Genomic DNA, 17801 nt, shown 5'->3' with positions numbered 1-17801 from the left:
AAATCTACTGAGCTGTTTTCATCTGGAACTTACGAGCTCGGTCTTTTGTTCTATGAGTCCGTCTCTTTCAGCGACTTGAATCACCCGGGAGTCGGTGGAATGGAATCCTCTTGTTGGAAACCGACGAAGCTCCTCCTTGACGATCTCTTGGACTTTGGGAAGTGATTGCTAGTATAATGACCCACACGCTCCTTCCAGTTCTGGAAGCTTTTCGAGCAATTTATATATGTGCAAACTCTCGGCCAGTTGGAATCGATGGGGTAGTGCCATTCCTCTGTCTTCCTTGCAGTCTCGAGGGCTGCTTTCCGTTGCAGCTCCGGACCCCCGGGATGCTTATTTTTTAGATGATGCTTCAACCCGGTATGTCGTTTTCGCCGGACGCTATGCTGGCTTCTGGACTCTTCGCATTGCAGGACGTGCTCTATGCAAGTTGCTAGGGCAGAATGTGTCTTGGAACAAGATGCGCAGGAAAGTTGTCTTTGACTTTGATTGTCAGCTTCAGACACCACTGCGCAGAGTAAGCACAGGAATTTGTTTTGCGCCCAGTGGACGTCTTTCTCGTGTCTTTCCCACGAAGATGGCGATGCGAAGGTTTCGGAGCAGCCTGTGTATGTGCAATGGCAAGGCGGTTCCTGCATTGACGTACTCGCCTTTGTTGGGTTGGTACCTGAAGGCACTCCTGCTTCTGTAAAACAATCCGGATCTTGAAAATTGGACCTTGTTATTGTTGACTCGCGATCAATATCTAGAGTATCTTCCCTACTACCGATTTGAAGTCGTGAGGCGGGTCCGGGCGCGGGTCCCATTCCTGAGCGGCGCCCTCGAAACCAATCGTCTATTTTCTCGAAGCCAACGTCCAGAAAGTCTGCTAGTTTTGTCTTTTCCTGATACGAAGGGTCCAATGTTCTAAAGCTGCCGTACACCTCTAGAAATCCTCATCTCGTCTTTCGTGTATTTCATCCTCCACCCCCGTGAATCGCGTGCGCTTTCTCGGTCGTTCTTCCGTTTCCACGAGAGGGTATGTAGTTATACCAGCTTTAGGGATACCGAGCAGTGGCCGTAATTCTTCATCCGCAGTCGCCGCAGCCTTGTACATGTTAGCTTTCGTCGCTCGCTGACATAGGACGGGTTTCAAGGTACTTGGTCCCACGAGGCTAGGTTTTGTAGCGGATCGTCCTGTTGTATATCTGCCACTTCTTTCACGGCCACGCTGTCAATCTCCCGAGCTTCCTGACTTTCTTGCTGATCAAAAAGTACGTCATGGTTATTTATGGCCTCAAAGTCGAAGAGGCCATCGATGTAGATGTCTTCGAGGGCCGAAAGTTCGGGAGGTGGGGGAACATTCGGATCCCATCCTCCATGCCCGTTGCCGTGGCCAAATAGATCTTCTTGACTGCCAAAGCCGTTGGCATTACTGCCCGGCGATGGCACATTACTTGCCATGAATTCTGGAGCAGGTGGAGGGCATAGTTCGAAGTGCTGAGTTGGCGGGGAGGAGGGGTTCAGAGGAGTCCGGGGCGTTGTGGCGCAGCTCTTGCACACTTTAGCCGCAGCAATGCGATATGCAACTTCCTAACGTTCGGTATCAACCTTTAAAGAATCATTCTACTTGTACTGATGCTCTCTGGTAAGTACTAAAGGTCCTCAAGTAAGGCATACTATTTTAGTTCACGCAGGCCATTGAGGCATTATGGTGGTTGCACACTTCGCTAGCTGATCATTCTGCCGCCAAGACAAGTTGGTCTCAAAGAAGAGTCGAATAGGAGTCAAGATGACTTTGAAAGTGTCTCTTTCAGCAGTCCAGCTCTCTATATGTAAATGTCCAACGGCTTCTCGTACTTTAGGATCACAATAAAGCGTGAAAGGCAACCTGGGCATATCATGTCTTTTTAAATGTGTAGCTGCTACTTGACACTCAGGTTTATTTTCTTTGGCCTTCTCATTCTGCGCACTCTAAATAAGAGAAGTTAAGACACGTAATTACTATTTACTCTTAAATACTATGAGTTTTTTCCTACGCGTCTTGAGTTATGACTGCGTTTACAACTGGCATCTTGGAGTCAACTACTAAAGTATGCCCCTCAAACAGTTCCCAGATACCCATATATCGATCCGCCCTCTCCCCTTTGCTAACCACCTTCACTAACTATATCAGTACTGGGACCTGAAAGCCGCCAAGTCTTACGTCTAATCGTCTAATCGTCTAATCATTTAAATTGGGGCGAGGCGAAGCTGTCCCCTGAATCGAGTGTTGCTTAAAGGTACTCTTGTTTTGTACACAAGTTGTAGGCACAATACTAGTACTCCTCGGAACAAGATGCACAGCAATGAGACTTCGGTGCCGAATTAAACCTGATATTACACGCTAATTCGACGTAAATCCAAAAGTTTTCAAAAGAACGCTACCTATTGTCACTTTGTTACACTCCAATCGCAGCCTGAGAAGCACGCAAACTTCCCACAACAGTAAACGCCAGGACCGGAGAAATGATATACGATATCTACAGCACAACCCTTGTCAATATGCCTCAACTAAAACTTACAGCAAAAAAGGAGAGAAGGGGAGAAACTCACAGTCAACAACTTCGCAATCTTATCCTCATCCGCGGCGTCACAATCACTAACCTCCACCATCGTAATAAGCTTCATAGCCGGCGGTCCAGTCGGCATCAGCATCATCGCAAACCACAACATCGGATCCGTGCCCAGCACATCCGTCTTGTTCGCCAATCCGTACACAACAGCAATTGAAATCACAGGCCACACCACAAACCGGACCACAAGTACGAAAACGGTAGTCAGCCATGGCGTAGCGCTCGCTGATAATTCTTCCGCGCTTTGAGCTTGGGACTTTTTCATGGCCGTGTAGAGCGATACGCCTGCTACCAGGACGGGTAACGCGACGAAGAGCCCGCCGATGTTGTTCAGGGACGCGGTGAGCCATGCTGTGAAGATGCCGCCGTCTTGCGTGTCATTAAAGAATGCTCGGTGGAGAGCGGGGATGAGACCGATGATGGCGCCGAGCACGGCGCCGAGGAGAGGCATGTTCAGAAAGTCGTAGAGGAAGAGGACCCACCAGCGAGCGCGGTCGCTGGCTTTCCGCCAGCGTTTCTTGGTGATGAATGAGGGGCGGTGGTCGGGGGTGGTGGGTGTGTTGGAGGGCTCGCGGGGTTTGGACGGGAAGAAGGATTTAGACACCACAGATAGCCTTGGGAGATTCCGAGGAAGAAGGTGGCTCTGATCAGTAGGCGAGAGATCCTCATCATCATTACTATCATCCCATCCTTCGCCATTTCCATTCCCATTTCCAATCACATTCCCGTTCTCTTCATCCTCATTATCGCTTTCATCCTCGCCTGATTTATCATTCGGTTTAGCAGGAGCATGCTCTGAATCAATAAGTCTCGGCCCCACCGCAAACGTCAAGCAACTCGACACAGTAGCAAAGACCAAAAAGTACGATTTGGCCCTTTCAATCGCATCCCTAGTCGACTCATCCGTAATAATCAGACTCCCCAGAATGCCCGTCTCATCCAGACTCTGAATAAGCAGCAGCGGGTAACTCGTCGTATTATTGAACATAATAGCAGCCGTGATCCAATCCGGCATGCCCAAGAGCAAATGCGCACCAACTCCAATCAGAAACGATACGAGATGCGCCAGCAGCGCCCAGACGAGAATCACTACATATCGATACGCAGACCCTGAGTGCAGCTCCGAGCCGATTTGCGTGAGCAGCAGGGCCGGGAGGAACAACTTGACGCATATTTTGGAGATGGATTTCGCGTTGGCGCTGTTTAGGAGCGATAGGCGCGCTGAGAGAGCTCCGTAGAATATGACGAGCAGGACTGATAAGCTTGCCTGCACAGCTGCGAGGAATGAATTGAGGAGGCCGGCTTGCGCCATAGTCGAGGGATATACCTTTAGTTTGAGTGGTGGTTTACTTGCGATTGCGACTGGATTTGGAAGCTGATAGTGATGACGAAGGTTCGTGTCAAGAACCTAGTCTAGCGGCAAGCTATATATATCCAAGAGCAATGAATATGCCGAACCGGGCAATAAATGGGAATATTCCTTTTAGACTTGTTTTAGCTGAAATAATCTGCATTGTTCATATACCTACCTAGGTAGTAAAGTCTGAACGACATGGCACTATAGGTAAGTGTCAAGCTGAAAACGAGACATTCATTTAATAAGGTTCAGAAATCCGGAGTCAGCATATCTTCTTTACTCTACGGTCTAGGGAAGAATCGGGGAAAAGAAACGGTGAACATATTTACTTCTGGAAGAGATCTAGGAGCAAGAACCTGCTTGTAAATCTATAACTTACGTGCAACATTGCATGCATGGCGAGTATGGAACAGGTCTATGAAGTTAAGATTAAACTTCTCTTTTGTAGCTATATCTGGATGCATGACAGACTCTTTTGAGCAAGCCAAGAGAATTCCTATCGGACATCATATACGTATATTCCTTTCCACGGCATGTGCAAGCAATAGCGAGATTGGAGGCAACAACTTTTCTAAGCACCATAAGATCTCTCCCACATGGCCTCTTGTATTCCATATGCCACAAAATAATCGAGGGATTTGAATATAGGGTTTCAAATTGTTTTCTCACGACATATGACCTGAGTCCGTGAGGAATGCCGACAATCTGGTCTGGGTTCTCCTCTCCTTCGTTTCCATCTGGAGTCCTCGTTATTGGGGTAACGGGAGCGATATTCTGCGGCTTGTGATTATGCCCATCGGACAGTTTTATTTGTGAAGGGGATTTGACGACTTGAGGGATTCCTTGTGCGATCGGTAATGTCTAGAATAATGTCCGTATCTGTGGATTGTTCAGATCGAAAGGTTTGCATTACTCACGTCGATGAACGCTTTTTGCCGCATTATATTAGGTCTGTGAAATGATTCAACAGAAGAGTAGCTTGGGTAGGCGGAAGGATAGGAGATAAGGACAAGTCACCCAATTGAGGCAAAATAAACGTCCATTTCACTAGGCTGTACCTTCACAATGAAAGTTTATCAACATCCACAGGCGATTGAAATCATATAGCAGCTTTCATTGGTATCATAAAGTCAATCTCACTATTTTCCGTTTAACCTAAACTCCTGCGCTAGAAATTCAAAATCCCCAACGTCTTAGCGTCTTCCCCGTCCTCCACGACCCCGACTTCTGCTCCTACTTCTATCATCATAACTACTATAGCTGCTATAACTCGGGCTTCTCCTCCTTCTACCTGCATTGCGACCAGGGCTATCACGTCTGCCTCCCCGTCTTCTTGGTGGAGAGCGAGATCGAGACGAGAGCGATCTTGAACGCGTTCTATGCCGTCTCGGTGACCGGGATCGAGAGAGGGTTCTGGGCCTGTACGTATCGAAGTTCCTGTCGGGTCGTCCATAGCTTGGTGGTGGGGAGCGGCGGTGGGGAGCTGGTGGTCCTCGAAAGCTTGCCGATGGAGGTCCTCGGGGATCAATATTTGCGCCGCGTCTGGCGAGAGGTGGGGATGGGGAGAACTTTCGGCGCGGGAGAACGATTGATACATTGATGACTGCCCCATCGATTTGAGATTCATGCATGTGTGCAATTGCTGCTTCGGCATCGGCTTCGGACGTGTAGAGGATGTAAGCTGTTCCACGGTTTGTACCGACTACAAGGTTAGCAATAGCGATCAGAATGAGAAAAAAAGGCGTCTCACAATGTCTGTTCATTGGCATGTCCAAGTCTCGAATTTGGCCATAGGCACCAAAGATTTCTCGCAGATGCTCTTCATTGACATTTTTCGTAAGCTTCTCAATGACAACCTGCAGAAAGTTAGCGACATATTGCGCAAGATGATTTGAGCTCACCTTTGTGCTTCTGATCGGGCTTGGGCTCCTTCCGCGACTGACGCTGCGACTCTCACTTCTGTATCTGCCATTCCTGTGAGGGCTGCGACTTTGCGAACGCGGAGAGATTGTGCGATGAGGTCTTGAGACAGATCTTGATTCGGGTCGAGAATGCTCCGAATAAGGGGAGCGACTGCGCGGTCTTCCTCTGGATGGAGATCTTGAAGGCATCTTGAAAGTTTGAGTTGAAATGGACACGCGTAGAGCATCGCGATTCGCGAGGCTTTGAGAACAGAATCGAGTCACAGTCACGTGTAATTATTAGCGTGGAATGATAGAATCCCAGACTTTGTACCTGCATCTCAACAATGCGCTTTGTATTCGGACCCAGATTCGTCTGACACTATCAAGTAGAGCTTCTCGGTATTCACTTTATTGTCGGGATTGTAATTGTATTAAGAAGATAAGTATCTAAAATAAAACCAGCAACTAAACGCGCAGCGGAGAAGCCTAATAATAAAGCCAGAGGCAATCATAATCTTTCGTCACATCCTCATTGGAGTGAGTGAATCGATGTCTTCACGGGTAGAAATCTAGAGCCAAGATATCCGGCCTCCTAAATAGTAGCCACCATCTTTTGACTTCACGAGTAATGTCCCCGCAAGTAGTAGGTAGGTCAAGCCTGTCAGGCTTGTGCCAAAAAGAAAGGTTCGGGATAGGGGCTAATAAGCGAGACACCACCACCCAAAATGAAACAAAACAATATAAAACAATGATAGTCAAAAAATCAAAAAAGTGAATAACAGTAAACTGCCCTCGGACGGAATCGAACTATCGTAGGCATATTAGTAAATTGTAAGACGTAATGGAGTAATGATAAACTTACCCGGCAACCTCGTCATGTACGTCTGTAATTGATCGCTACTAGTGACGCGCTCTACCATTGAGCTACGAGGGCTCGTAATGATTTTTGAGTCTTTCTTGGCTATTTTACAATATACCTATACAAAACCTGGTGGTAAGGCGTTGAAATTAGTAATATAATAGCTCATCCACTAGTCCTACTTTAGAACGAGAATCAAGTCCTGATATAGCTTAGCTTTACTAGATATACCTTTCTATGTTTTTTACAAGTATGTATAATTATAAGGTCCTCATATATTATTTTTCTAATCTGTAAAAATCTAACGCTAGCATATATACCAATCTGGTACCTATGACACCTCTACTTAAGCGAAAGCACTACTAACGTCCATCCCTACCTAGGTACGTGCCGGAAGTCGTATGGCTGTAAATTTAATCGACGCTTTTGGATTGGAATGAGATCGCGTGTGCACTTGTCATCGTGACAGCACCGTAATTGGGCTCCCTGAATCCGTCATCAACTTCATTCTTTCCCCTACTGACAGATTAGACCTGCAACCTCATCAATCGGCTGTTAAAAAATGGTACTGCTAAGAGATTTCGAAGGCGGGGTTTATACATTCAAGAGTAATTCAGAATGCTTGGATTTGGGCATACCTACTCCTGTTCTCCCAGAGAAAGTGCGCGGCCACATGGTCCTTGTCCTCGGTGGTGTGCCAAGAAAGTTAGATTATGTGAAAGTTATGACAGTGAGTGATTGAAAATCCAAATAGTCATCTGCTCACTCTTTTAGATCACCTCGACGTTGAAGGAAGACGGCGACTACGTCCCTATTGCGCCAACACTAAAGAACGGCTATACAATTCAACTACAACTTCGAAACTACCTTGTATGGCATCATCGAGAAACTCTGCGATTCTTTCCGGTATTGCAGAAGTATTCATACTTAAAGATCGATTCATACTACGAGGTGCCAATACAGATGTTAGTTAACGTTAGAGATCATTTCAACAACGCTTTTGTGATTAGGTCCAAAGGTCAAGGAGGTCTAAGACAGCTTCAAGACTATGTTCGCCGTCGTGATTTGATTCGCACGACAGAGTCACATGATGCTGGACCTTCCAGTATGATTCAGTCGGATGAGAAGTGACAAACTTCGTACACAGGAGTCGACTAGGGTCGAGCGGGCAATATCATTTAAAAGCTTCCACAATCAAGGCTTGAATTGGCTATTATCTTCTCTGTTTACAGGTCTCCTCTATTCTATGACCTTGTCCCTCCTTTTTCGCCTTGGGCATAAAGGGGAGGAACTCGCTATTTAGAAGGATGCATGATATCAATGCAAATAATGATATTGCTTTTGATGACGACAGATTTGAGGGCCTATAGTCTCTGTGCCGTCGACAGTCTGTGAACATTCAATTGAGGTTATTATCCCTACGTTTTAATACTAATGAACATAAGGTTCGCCTGAGTTTTGAAACCCTACCCCTCCCGTTACCGCATTTTTTTCCACTTTAGCCTAGAATAACTCCTCGGTCTTATCTGCTTAGACCTCTCTGCATCGCATCACATTATCAGGGACACTGTTCAGGGGACTTTGCAAGCAAACCTCATTATCGTCTGTCATACATAGAGCCGTACATTACCTCCCGCCGCACGATTTGGAGGCTTGGCAGGTTGGTGAGAAGGGTAAGAAGTTTCCGTGGGTGGAAAGTTTTAAAAAAGTGTTCCTGGTACTATAGATAGAGCATTCTGGTGTATAAAAAGTTTCGGTCATTGCTATCTAGATCCACGTTCTCATGTTCCGATATTGCCATAGTTATCAAAATCAAGCCTCTAATACTTCTTCTAGAACTAGAAAATTGCGTTGCAGCCAAGGAGTACAATCTCTTGGATACTAAAAAAAGTGGCACCGTGACTGGATCAAATGATGAGTCGGGTAGTATACCTCCTAGTCGAACGACTCAAACCAGTTGCAGTAGTTGCAACACTCAAAATGGAATTAAGATTCCACCATTAGCAATAACATTTTAATTCGACGATAGCATGAAACCACTAAGCCCGAGGAGTTTCAACTGCTCCTCCACGAAGGTAATCGCTTTGCCATACATTTCAAGCCCGCCTTCACACTTCCCGCTCTCTAGATGTTGAGTCAATCCACCCAAAGTCGAGAAACTTCTAGCTTTTGATAGGTCTAGTGGTTTGACCTGTGGAATGAATGATAAGGGGCAATGGAAGATCTTCGGAGCGTGAGCTGTTGAATTTACGTGCGCTTGGTAGGCTCTCATGCTGCGGAATGACTTTCGGTTGGGCCCACAGAGTATACAGCGCCGTTCCTGAGACACGGTGCCTCTATATGAACTAGCATCGAGATCTGTATCAAACGGAAACGCATTCGACGATACATGTACGAGATCTTCGCTCACGAACGACCATTCACTGGCATTATCACTATATGTAGGAGTTAAGACAGCCCCCCCGATGATTGACCAGTCGCTGTCGCTAGTAGTAGGCGTTAATGGTCCGCAACTATCAGCGGACCACTCGCTGAGGCTGTCGTCGTTAGAAACTAGAGGAAGTGGTGTGGATTGGTCTCTAGGTGGATTTTCGGATGAAGACTCGACCAAATCTAAGAGGTGTAAAGTTTGACTTTAATTATTAGCTTCAACCCAATGCTTTGAGATTGAAGAAGTAGTACCTAGCAGATATATATTCAGAAGAACGAATCGATTTGACTGCCTCAACCGATGTAATATAACGATTCGGATCGTGGGCGAAAACGAGTTCGTGCATCTTGGCTCGAGTCAATCCCGAGCTACAGCAGCCGCTCTCAAGATGGTTCAGGAGGGCAGACGGTACCGCGAACTTCTTGTTGCATTTTCCACCGGTTGGGCAAGGAATGTTACGAGGAGGTCTATGGCTTAACATATGCCCATTTAGCTGTTTCTTGCGATGGAATGTCTCGTCGCACTTGCTGCACTTGTGTGGGAGATCGCGAGAGCTCCTTGACGTTGGAACTCCGACTTTGAGAATATGCTTCTTCCCGGAGAAATGTTTTCGCAGGGACTTTTCATTTCGAAGCACTTGATCGCAGTCGCAGCAATGGTAGCTCAAGGTTTCTTGGTTGGTATATTCTCGATCGCAGTCACAGCAGTGATGTGGAGTCGTATGCGTAGTACCTCGTGCATGCGTGAGGTGCTTTTCAAGATTCGGGAAGTGAAGATCACACTCGCGACAATAGAAATGTTCTGTGATTTTTCGATGGTTTTGCAATTCTGCTAGACCAAGAAATCTTTCTTTACATTGCTTGCACTTTGGATGCTTCTCCCGATTATGCTTGAGAACTGTCTTTTCCTCGGGGAATTGGAGGCTGCAATGGAGGCAACTAAATGATTTCGCGGTCGCCGCAGCAGGCATGATCAACGGCGTGGTAATCTTCCCTGAGCGTAAAAGCATTCTGCTGGAGAACGGCAGGTGATGAATACTCAATGATATTGTGATGTACCAAGAGAGTTTCTTGAATGTTTGTCTTTATAAGGGCGATGAGGTTGTAAATGAAATGAAATGGAGGCGATATCGACGTGCACGTCCCTAAGAGATCAATACATTACCCCGCGCTCCCGCACTTATGCGAGCTTACCTACTCCGTAGTGTACAAGTCATCAACACTTAATAATAGATAAGATCGTCGGTATTCGTGTGTATGTACCGTAGATCAATTACTTGATAAAAGCTATTACTAAGCCGAATGCAGCGCACCTGGTGCACCACCATGCCAGCCGATTTTGGCCATTATGCCTAAGGCTCCAAAAACAGAAATTACGGCGTAAAAATCCCGGGGACGTGCGCTAAAATGTCAATTGCTTCGATCCGAGGTACCGACTCGCGGTGAGAATGAATGGAGAATAAGTTTACAGAAGAAGCCACGAAGAAAGACTGGTTTTACAGTCTATATCCATATAACTGCCAAGCAACTTCTTCAAGCTTGGACTTGAAGGATTAGAAGAACGCTAAAGTTGCGGAGCGGGGTGTGCAGGCGTTTTGGGGAATTCACAATGATATTGTCGACTTGATCATCTGCGGAGATATTTAGGGGTATCATTTGATCAAGGAAGTATAAATATTTTCTTCCGTATCTCTCAACCGCACTTCACCAATATTAACACCAAATCCCAACTTCTTAAAGTTTTATTAGGACCTCTACCTTAAGCATCAAGCTTCCTCGCTTAACATTCCAACTCCCTAAAGTCCTCCTACTTCCCGGCCATGAAGCAAATGCTACATCTAACCTTATATACACGAATAAGACTGCATCTGTTCAGTTTTTCAAAAAGCTACCTAAGGCCTGAATGAATTTCTCGGTCTCTTCTAACTGCGGACAATGAGAACTAAGTCCAAACCGCACCCATTTGACTTTAGCCGAAGGTTCATTAAAGAACGGCTGCATACATTCGTCCTGCGCCACATCAAAATAGCCATTCATCAGAAGAATCCCGCCTGGTACCACCTCAACTGTCAACTTTTTCAAATCCTCCTCAATACTAAAGGACTTGAGGGAGCCACTTATTTCGAAATCGCTCGCCCCGAACATGGTCATGCATACGGTGGGATCACTCACCCAGGCCTGAAACGGCTCGACAAGTTCTTTAGGAAGAGTGTCTAATCGACACGAGTGCCGCTTGTTAAACTCATTCGTAGCCGCTTCATATTCTGGCGTATCCATCTTGCCCTCCTTTTCACACCGGGTCAAGATGTTCTGTATATCAAGCGGCATGGCCATGCGCAGCTTATTCGCCACCGTCATCCACGTCCTCATCGAAGCTGGGCTGTTGCTGATGATGAGTTTTCGCAGCCCTACCGGCTGCACTGTCACAGTGTATAATGCTGCCAGCATCCCGCCCCAGCTCTGCCCGAGGAGGTCAAATTTCTGTATTTCCAGTGTCTGCCTAAGATTGTCGAGCTCGGCCATGAAGAGCTCTGGGGTCCACAGACCCGTGTCGCCTATGTGATCCGGAAAACGAGTACTTTCGCCGCAGCCAATCTGGTCATACATAATAACCGGGACGCCATAGTCGGTCAGCACGAGCGATAATGGGAGCAAGTAGCCGTGGGGTATGCCGGGCCCGCCGTGCAGTGCAATAAGTGGGACTTTGCCAGATTCGAGATCGCCATAGATCTCAAAGGCAGTCTCACCGTGGAGGTCATGGTTGGGGATTTTGAAGGGAGCCCTGCCTGTTTTAGTCGGCTTTGGATACGATCGTTCTTGGCCCGGAGGCTTGGGATATGTTGTTGAGTCGGGAAGTGCCATGGGAGACAAGAGACCCGGTGCGGTCTATTAACAAGGTGATATTGAATAGGGGAAGGCAAGCCTAGTTGTCATATATATAGCTTGCTCCTCATTTATTTAAGTCGACCCTTTCCATTTTATTAGGCAGGTCGTATTTTTGGGGGTTAGGGCGAGCTTCGATGTCCTTTCCAATGGTGGGGTAATATTCTAAATATAAGTGTATGTCGCTAAGCGTATTCCAATATGAACCGCTAACTATAATAGGAAGCTGATTCTTTTTTATACTATTGTATAAATTCTGTTTTAGTCGGTTATCTAGGACTTATTCTTTAAGAACTTGAAAGGTCGCAGGTGCAGGTGTGAAAACAGATGGAGACCAAAGTTAAGGTTTACAATATATAGACGAGTAAGAATTATGTCCCCTAGATCTCGACTTCTGTACCTATAGGCATAATATCCACCTACCTACAATTATCCACTTTTAATCAACTCTACTAAGAATACCGTGTCAAGTATTCCTATCTCGCAACTTTAATTCTTTTCTATTTTGGCTCATCTTAGCAATAGGCAATCACAACTAGACTCGCAGTAATGCGGATTATGATTCGATAATCAGATGTCTCTGAATACGAAACTTGTAGTTAATGGTATTTTTAGAGCGGATTATTTACTAACCATAGTAGAATTGTTCTCAGCAAACAAAGCAGTGACCGAAGTCTTCAATGTGATAGTGAAAGATATATTAACAGCAAACCCTTACATCATCCACCTAATGCAGAACCAAAAAAAAAGCACAACTTCTTACAGTAAAGAATCAACGTGAGTAAATTATCATGCAGCAACCATTTTTGAACTGCCCGAGAACCCCGGGGTTTTATACGAAGTATGCTATCAATTGCCCAAGCTGAATCTCTCCTATGTAATCGGCAAAACAGTTCCTATGATCGTCTCTTACGCTTGGTGTATTTTAGATCAATTAACATATATATAATATTATTGCGGTGGTGGTTTTCATATACTAGCCTAGAACTTCCTTATTTGGAAATTGCAAAGTCTTCTGAGATCTTCGGCAGACTTGAAAGCAAACGAACCTGGTCGGGAACGTATAGCTGTGTGCCTTTAGGATCCGAATATATAAACTATAGGAGTGAGTATTTCTAGGTTTCAATCACAAGAGACGTTCTAGCACATATGGTACATGTGGAGCCTGCACTCACCTAGTCCTTTTCGAACTCTATAGATGTCTGTTCATGTAAAGTAAACCAAAATACTAAATTGTTAAAAGAATATATATGAATTTTCTTTTTCTTTCTTTCTAACTTGGCAAGTACAAACAACAGTGGATTTTCAAATGACGGCAACTCAGACGATGAATGAAAATGCGGCAAAAACAGAAACACATATATTCACTCCAACAACTTAGGGCAAGACTCTGCCACTCCATCATCGCCGCGCTGCTTCCTCGATTGTGTATAAACGTTATGAAATAACTCCCTACCTATGTAATTGTATCTTTGTGCTTGCATAGCTCGCTAATGAATTCAAGAGTAGATGAATGGGAGAAGATATACTTTAGTAATCTAGCACTTGCTAGTTTTATTCGTTTTGGAATGAAGGGGGGTAATATATAGCAGGTAAGAGCAACGTATTAAATCAATCAAATTGTCCCATTACCTTTCTCCTCCCCTAATAACGACAAACAGAAGATTCTCCAACCCCCTGCTCAGGCCTCATTTCCTCTTGTCTGCTAATCTCTCCCTTACATCTTCAATCCTCTCCCTCTGTTACCCCCCCTCAAAATTACCCTCCCCCCAACCAACTCTCCAACACCCTTTTGACCGACCCCCACTCCTCTACTACCACCGAAAACCAAGCCGTATCCCTCCTACGCCCCTTAACAACCAGATGCCTCCGAAACGTACCCTCATACCTAAACCCCAACCTTTTCGCCGCGTTCATACTCGGTTTATTACGATCATTACATTTCCACTCGACCCGCTCATAGCGCAGCTCCTCAAAACAAAGCTTCATAAGTAGAAAACTGGTCTCGGTTGACGCGGTGCTGCGTTGCAGGAGAGGTGAATATAACACGTGGCCGATTTCTATGGTGTGGTGCGCGGGGACGATGGACAATAGTGCTGTGACGCCGACTGGGACTCCTTCTGACGGGATGGCAGAGGAGAGGGCGGGGGGGATGTGGGCGGGGTTGTGCGAGAGGAGGACGAATGGGATGAAGACGGTGCCTGTGCACAGGAATTCTATGTGTGCGGTGAAAGACTCGAGGTCGAGGAACGGGTCGGTGGGGAGGTAGGTCCAGAGGGAGGCATTGGAGGGGCCGCCGAGGGAGTGGTAGAGGAGAGGGGCGTCGGAAAGTTGGAGGGGTCGGAGGGTTATGTATTGGCCATGGAGAGTTGAGAGGGGGGAGTCTATGGAAGGGGTTATAGAAGGGATCGTTGAGACGGGATCGCCCTCCGGTTCGTGAGCCGCCATGTTTGTGAGAGTGAGGTTTGGAGAGATATGAGGAAAAGTCCAAAAAATGAGAGTTTATATCCTCATAAACGTGACTTAAGTAAGAACTTTGGATTAGCACTTGCCAATTCCTTACGGAGCTCTGTTATATATTTAGTAAATCCTTGCATATTTGAAGTTATGACTCTTGAAGCTAAAGACACGATAAGTGGGGACATCATGTGAGTCACAGGGCGTGAGATTCCAAAATGGTCCATCTTGTAAGGTCTCAAATTTCTCTGATATATGAGAAGATGGTGAATCTTCCGCAAACCTGATTCTTCTCCGTAGGCGCACAACTCTACGGCGCCGGCCCACGTGACTCTGACAACATAATTACTCGTCCATTTTACAAAACCGCTCCTGCTCATGAATAGGGCATATAGCTAGCAGGTGTCGTGCTCATCTTATGCCTCATGAAAGCTGACTTTTCAGAAAAGTCTGCCTCTGCTTTCGCCCTCCTATCTTCTTTCTTTACCCGTAGAGGCTCAGGCCCCTGCTCCTTGACCCAATTGACATAATCGTTTTGAATGGATTCTATTTCCTTCTTCAAATGGTCCAGTTGGGTTTGGTAGTCCTCAAGAATCTAACAACATTAGCCACATCCTCAAATACAGACCGAATACATACCTTCTTTGCCTGTTGGGTCATGCCCTCGTCCAATCCAACAGGGTCCTCTGAACCACTATTTTCTATCTCCGCCTTCAATAGTTTTGCCCGCTCCTGTACTGTGAGCATCCGAGCCCATATTTCTTCCCCTCTTGCGCCAAGGCCAGGATCCGTAACACCTCTTTCTAAGGCTTGTAATTTCGTCTTCAAGTCCTCTTCATCAGCACCTAACGCATATCCTCTATTCCTCAGAATCTGAACCTTGGTGGCTAACGATAAACATCTTTGCTTGAGTTGGACGTGTCTCCTCCTCGCTTCCATAGCCCTGATACTTGTCTTTGTATCGTGGTTTGACAACATCAACGATAGAGAATTGTTGATCTCATGGAGGCGAGCGTTGTAGTGCGCGAGATTCCGTTGTTGAAGTTCGATCCTCTTCCCTAACTGCTCGAATCCAACACACAGAACTGGAATAAATCCAGGACCAGGCTTCTTTGAAAGGGCCTCATCCCAGGCTTTTGGATCTTCAGTCGGCCCAGGCTTGTAAAATGGCGCCATGTTTTCATCCACCTTGTTGTAGAAATAGTGCTGAAATACACAGTTGGGGCTGCCGATATCCCATTTTTGGAGGACAGTTGCGATTTGCTCGGGAACGCTCTTTTCACCTATTAAGTACTGATTAGCATCGAACACAAACAAAGGTTCAAGAAGACCTACGAGGATTCATTCCACTGTTCGGCTGCCATAATGATCCACCAAGTTGGCTTTGCCCTAATTGAGGCTGCTGCTGTTGTGTCGATGAAGAGAAGAGCCCCGGCCGTTGTTGCTGGTTTTGACTCTGTCCCAGACCACTAAATAAACCTCCGCTCTGTTGCTGATTCTGCTGTGTACTCTGGCCGAATCCACCAAATAAGCTACTAGCTTGCTGCTGCTGCGGTTGCTGTTGAGTCTGCTGTGTATTCTGACCCAAACTTCCGAACAGCCCCCCAGCTTGTTGTGGTTGCTGTTGCTGTTGAGTGCCTTGACCAAAGAGTCCTCCGGTCTGCTGCTGCGGTTGAGGTTTATTTAAACCGCTGAACAAGCCGCCAGTTTGCGCCGGTTGGGTTTGCTGTGAACTTTGGCCAAATAAACCCCCTGTTTGTTGAGGCTGACTTTGCTGCGTGCTCTGCCCAAACAGGCCTCCGGTTTGTTGTGGCTGACTTTGCTGCGTGCTTTGTCCAAATAACCCTCCTCCAGTCTGCGTGCTTGACCCAAACAATCCTCCTCCGCCCGTCTGGCCCGTCGTCGACCCAAATATCGACATTTAAGGTATGGTGTAGCAAGAAGGCTGCAAGGAATGTGTGGTTCGATGTGAGAGATTCGTGTAGCAGAAGTATCGCTGTATGCAAGTCGCGGATTCGAGAGCGCGTTCGAAGATGGAAGAAGTGAATGGGGTATTATTATTTATGCTGAGAAAGCGAGGGTCCAAAAAAAAGAAAAAAGAGATGATCTCTGGGATTCGAGATGACGATCGCAAGAAGCTGAAGATGCAGCGCAGGTATTTGCTGCTATTGCTTTGGAGTCGCGGAATGTAGCGTACTGTATGTAAAAGTTCAAATGCCTCGTTGACTTTCTTTTGTTGTCGCGAAAGCTGAGCAGAGCTGAGCTTCTCGAGGCGGCGCGATGCGAGCCTCACTACGTCGCTTGGCCGCCCAATCAATTTCCACGTTCCTTGTGACCTCGAACCTCACTTCAAGCTGCCGACAAACATCAAAGCTATCAATTGACTCCACCACGAACCTTTGAATCTACCAGGAGAGCTCTCAAAATGTCCGGACGACAGGCAAGGTCAGTACTATGTCCTTAATCTACACAAGTTCTGCGTGCAAATGCTAATTGATTGCTGCAATAGGTTCTCTCAAACCACTCTGATCGACACAGCTCCTTTACCAGCGAGCATCCCACCGGTCGAGGAGGTTGGAAGCAGTTCTGCGCCTCTACTGTCAGCGAGTTTCTTTATTGGTGCGAGATGCAAGGCGTATAATGATGATTTTATGCAATGCAAGACAGAGAAGCCGGGAACAGCGGAGATGGATTGTTTGAAGGAGGGGAGAAGGGTTACGAGATGTGCGAAGAGCGTGTAAGTTCTGCCCGAGACAGCGAAATCCATGATATGGAGTGGATAGGATAGAAGGAGAAATGGCAGTGGGAGAAGAACCGCTCTCCGACGGTTGCTGGACATTCGGAGAGGCATTTTGAAAGCTTGGAAGATCAAATGCTAACATTCCAATGTTCGACAGTCTAGATGACGTGAACAAGCACTGCCTCGTCGAATTCCGCAAACACTGGACCTGCCTCGACAACAACAATCAACAGCTCTGGCAATGCCGACCACTTGAATGGAAGCTCAACAAATGTGTTTTCGATAACCTGGTTAGACCTTCCCTCTTACTCCTACAGTATTCCTTTTACTAATCTGGAACGTATGACAGAAACTCGAGAAAACCATCCCCGACGCACCAGCGAATGAAACCCCTGTACACCTCCGAGAACGCCAACTCTACTCGCACCACGGACCTTAAAATATTCGCAGTTGAGAATGAGGTGTTTGCGGGGTTGTATGTACATAGTGTTATGGAAGAATAGGCTTTCACGCAGAATTTACCTCGCTTTGTTTAGTTAATTTGAAGCTTTCATCCAGACAAAGCGTGCTGACAACC

The 17801-nt window shown here is 46.4% G+C and overlaps 8 protein-coding genes and 1 non-coding gene across 9 annotated transcripts; 2 read left to right on the top strand and 7 right to left on the bottom strand.

Annotated features, from left to right (window-relative positions):
- Positions 1–925: 925 nt before the first annotated feature.
- Positions 926–3906, bottom strand: SPAC5D6.04 (putative transporter; the record flags this gene model as incomplete). The annotated part of the gene is made up of 3 exons (XM_031146193.1): positions 926–1087; positions 1141–1572; positions 2575–3906. 3 exons carry the CDS (start codon positions 3904–3906, stop codon positions 926–928), a joined length of 1926 nt encoding a protein of 641 aa, XP_031009403.1.
- Positions 3907–5144: 1238 nt separating this feature from the next.
- SR45 (Serine/arginine-rich splicing factor) lies at positions 5145–6100 on the bottom strand (the record flags this gene model as incomplete). Its single annotated transcript, XM_031146192.1, has 3 exons — positions 5145–5653; positions 5702–5807; positions 5909–6100. 3 exons carry the CDS (start codon positions 6098–6100, stop codon positions 5145–5147), a joined length of 807 nt encoding a protein of 268 aa, XP_031009404.1.
- A 542-nt stretch (positions 6101–6642) lies between these two features.
- Positions 6643–6789, bottom strand: LHYA1_G001207. Its single transcript has one exon. It is a non-coding gene; the product is annotated as a tRNA-Thr (tRNA).
- Positions 6790–7276: 487 nt separating this feature from the next.
- On the top strand, positions 7277–7845 carry LHYA1_G001206 (uncharacterized protein; the record flags this gene model as incomplete). The annotated part of the gene is made up of 2 exons (XM_031146191.1): positions 7277–7444; positions 7489–7845. The coding sequence occupies 2 exons, from the start codon at positions 7277–7279 to the stop codon at positions 7843–7845; spliced, it is 525 nt and encodes a 174-aa protein (XP_031009407.1).
- Positions 7846–8728: 883 nt separating this feature from the next.
- ZNF816 (Zinc finger protein) lies at positions 8729–10154 on the bottom strand (the record flags this gene model as incomplete). The annotated part of the gene is made up of 2 exons (XM_031146190.1): positions 8729–9347; positions 9397–10154. 2 exons carry the CDS (start codon positions 10152–10154, stop codon positions 8729–8731), a joined length of 1377 nt encoding a protein of 458 aa, XP_031009405.1.
- Positions 10155–10677: 523 nt separating this feature from the next.
- Positions 10678–12006, bottom strand: laaA (L-amino acid amidase; the record flags this gene model as incomplete). The annotated part of the gene is made up of 2 exons (XM_031146189.1): positions 10678–10775; positions 11037–12006. 2 exons carry the CDS (start codon positions 12004–12006, stop codon positions 10678–10680), a joined length of 1068 nt encoding a protein of 355 aa, XP_031009406.1.
- A 1738-nt stretch (positions 12007–13744) lies between these two features.
- Positions 13745–14475, bottom strand: YIR042C (Uncharacterized protein; the record flags this gene model as incomplete). The annotated part of the gene is made up of 2 exons (XM_031146188.1): positions 13745–13766; positions 13790–14475. 2 exons carry the CDS (start codon positions 14473–14475, stop codon positions 13745–13747), a joined length of 708 nt encoding a protein of 235 aa, XP_031009410.1.
- Positions 14476–14860: 385 nt separating this feature from the next.
- Positions 14861–16405, bottom strand: NUP57 (Nucleoporin; the record flags this gene model as incomplete). Its single annotated transcript, XM_031146187.1, has 3 exons — positions 14861–15079; positions 15124–15767; positions 15820–16405. 3 exons carry the CDS (start codon positions 16403–16405, stop codon positions 14861–14863), a joined length of 1449 nt encoding a protein of 482 aa, XP_031009411.1.
- Positions 16406–16909: 504 nt separating this feature from the next.
- Positions 16910–17663, top strand: B1O14.280 (NADH-ubiquinone oxidoreductase 20.8 kDa subunit; the record flags this gene model as incomplete). The annotated part of the gene is made up of 4 exons (XM_031146186.1): positions 16910–16929; positions 16994–17221; positions 17382–17514; positions 17574–17663. The coding sequence occupies 4 exons, from the start codon at positions 16910–16912 to the stop codon at positions 17661–17663; spliced, it is 471 nt and encodes a 156-aa protein (XP_031009408.1).
- Between the last annotated feature and the right edge of the window lie 138 nt (positions 17664–17801).

This window comes from Lachnellula hyalina (genome assembly GCF_007821495.1).
Source record: "Lachnellula hyalina strain CBS 185.66 chromosome Unknown contig00005, whole genome shotgun sequence".
In the NCBI taxonomy this organism is placed as follows: Eukaryota; Fungi; Ascomycota; class Leotiomycetes; order Helotiales; family Lachnaceae; genus Lachnellula; species Lachnellula hyalina.
The sequence above is the reverse complement of the archived record's forward strand: the minus strand, read 5'-3'. Positions and strand labels throughout refer to the sequence as shown.